General features: G+C 37.7%; 1 protein-coding gene across 1 annotated transcript; it reads left to right on the forward strand.

Moving 5' to 3' along the window:
• The first annotated feature begins 480 nt into the window (after positions 1 to 480).
• Positions 481 to 1,620, forward strand: LOC131691673 (uncharacterized). Its single transcript, XM_058978247.1, has 5 exons — positions 481 to 618; positions 676 to 916; positions 973 to 1,136; positions 1,196 to 1,316; positions 1,377 to 1,620. Exons 1-5 carry the CDS (start codon positions 570 to 572, stop codon positions 1,519 to 1,521), a joined length of 720 nt encoding a protein of 239 aa, XP_058834230.1. The 5' UTR covers positions 481 to 569; the 3' UTR covers positions 1,522 to 1,620.
• Positions 1,621 to 1,833: the final 213 nt, after the last annotated feature.

Below are 1,833 nucleotides of genomic sequence, written 5' to 3' on the forward strand. Positions count from 1 at the left end.
GTGCGCCTTTCTCTAACTATCATTATGTCGTCGAGACTTTTTTTCTCAAACACATCGAGCACACGTTAGCCCACTGAAAATTTTCATGGGACAGGTTTTGTACACGTCCATACGCTTTCGATAGCTACGAAAACCGTAGAAAGTTCTATTCGCAGCTCAATCGCGCATTTTACCACAGGGCTGAAATCGTAATCGCATGTCCCTGGTATTCCAAGCTATATGAACTCAACTGCCAGTCAACTGCCCGTACCGTACTCCGTCGATTTTCACGTCGAAACTGTTCAGACTGCCTCGTTCTCTACCAGCTACCATACACTTTATCATACTTAATTAATCTGTAGAACTTTCACAGCTAGGAAATGGTCGCAATTATACATTCATTCATTCATTGAAGTTAGAGATCACTGATAGTGATAGTGAAAAAAATACTACTGTATTTACTGCATCAACCACAAATTTAATAGCTATTGCAGTTTTCTCGTAGGATCGTTATCAGTTACAGTGCCTATAATTTAAGATTACCTAGTTAGCGTTCCAAACAGAACGCACCTAGCTTCCCGCTAGCAAGCATGACTAGAAACGTTAGTGTGATATTGATTTTAGCTTATTTAATAGGAGGTTAGACATATTTTATAATCACACTACGGTAAAATGATGTAGTATCTTTTTCCCCAGCTCTTCGAGCAAGTCCTACCGATGTCGCGAACAACGATGGTGAGTTCATAGCATCCAACGTGCAACAGATGATGGTTCAATACCGTCAATTTTGTGTAAATCAAAGCGGATCGGATGAAGGCTTTAGCCAGATTATATCCTCCCTGCAACCAGCCAAAAAGTGTGTGATGCAGTACGTGTATCTACCACAATTCAAAATAGACGTACAAACCTCAAACAATCGCAAGGAACTATTCGACAAGTATGAATTAAAAACAGTAACATGAATAAAAAATAATTGTTTATTGTTAATTCCAGCTACTGCCCCAAATTTAACGAGTCGCTAGTCTGCTTCGACGGCATGATTCAAGGAGTTGCCAAATGTATCGGTCAAGACATGGATGACGTTAGGATAATGCTTGCAAAGATGGTGAGCAACGTGCTGGAAGTAATGTGCAAAAACGATGGCGAAATCTTTCTCGGTAAGATGACAAAATTGACAGCGGCTGTTTCCAGTTGTAATATTTGTTCAATTTGACAGAGGTTAGGAAAGCTGAGTTCCAGAATTGCATGAACATTCTACAGGAAAACGGTCAGCAATGTATGTCTACAAAAATCAAAAAAACCAATCCTATTACCCAATACGGCTGGGATAAATGTCGGTAAGTGATGCACAATCTAATTCTGTAATGGTTTGTAATTATGGTAGTATTTTATTTCAGTGAACTACGGAAATATCGTAAATGTGTCGATGAAAAAGTTGATGTTTCTTGTAAGACCACAGCATTCAGAGAATTGATCGACGCTCTTTTCAGGCCAATTGTTAAGGACAATAACTGCCATAAGGTAACAACGAATTTAGGGTGAAAAATATATGATTCTGCAATCCGCATTTTGCTTTTTTGTAAAGGATGTGATCATATATACATGAGCAAAACAATAAATTTGAATTTTAAATGCGGATAAGTGATATAGAAATTAATTTTTGCAGGGCACTATTTTTCAGAAACTAAATACAATTGCCAGAAGCACAACATAAGACTTGAAGCAATGGGTAATATAAAGTTTTAAATACTTTGCTCAATCTTGAATATTTTTCAAGCAAACGATAAGACATCTTGAAAAGTCTCACGTGTGCTGAATTGATTCGCTTAGATTCGCCAAACCCATACACATATT

The sequence above is a fragment of the Topomyia yanbarensis genome, chromosome 3 (assembly GCF_030247195.1).
Source record: "Topomyia yanbarensis strain Yona2022 chromosome 3, ASM3024719v1, whole genome shotgun sequence".
NCBI classification, from domain to species: domain Eukaryota; kingdom Metazoa; phylum Arthropoda; class Insecta; order Diptera; family Culicidae; genus Topomyia; species Topomyia yanbarensis.

Excerpts from the sequence above, each read along its gene's own strand:
- LOC131691673 (XM_058978247.1), top strand. The coding sequence starts at position 570 with ATGACTAGAAACGTTAGTGTGATATTGATTTTAGCTTATTTAATAGGA. Across the intron at positions 619-675 it reads TTTAGCTTATTTAATAGGAG|CTCTTCGAGCAAGTCCTACC; the intron begins GTTAGACATATT and ends CTTTTTCCCCAG. Across the intron at positions 1,137-1,195 it reads CGATGGCGAAATCTTTCTCG|AGGTTAGGAAAGCTGAGTTC; the intron begins GTAAGATGACAA and ends TCAATTTGACAG.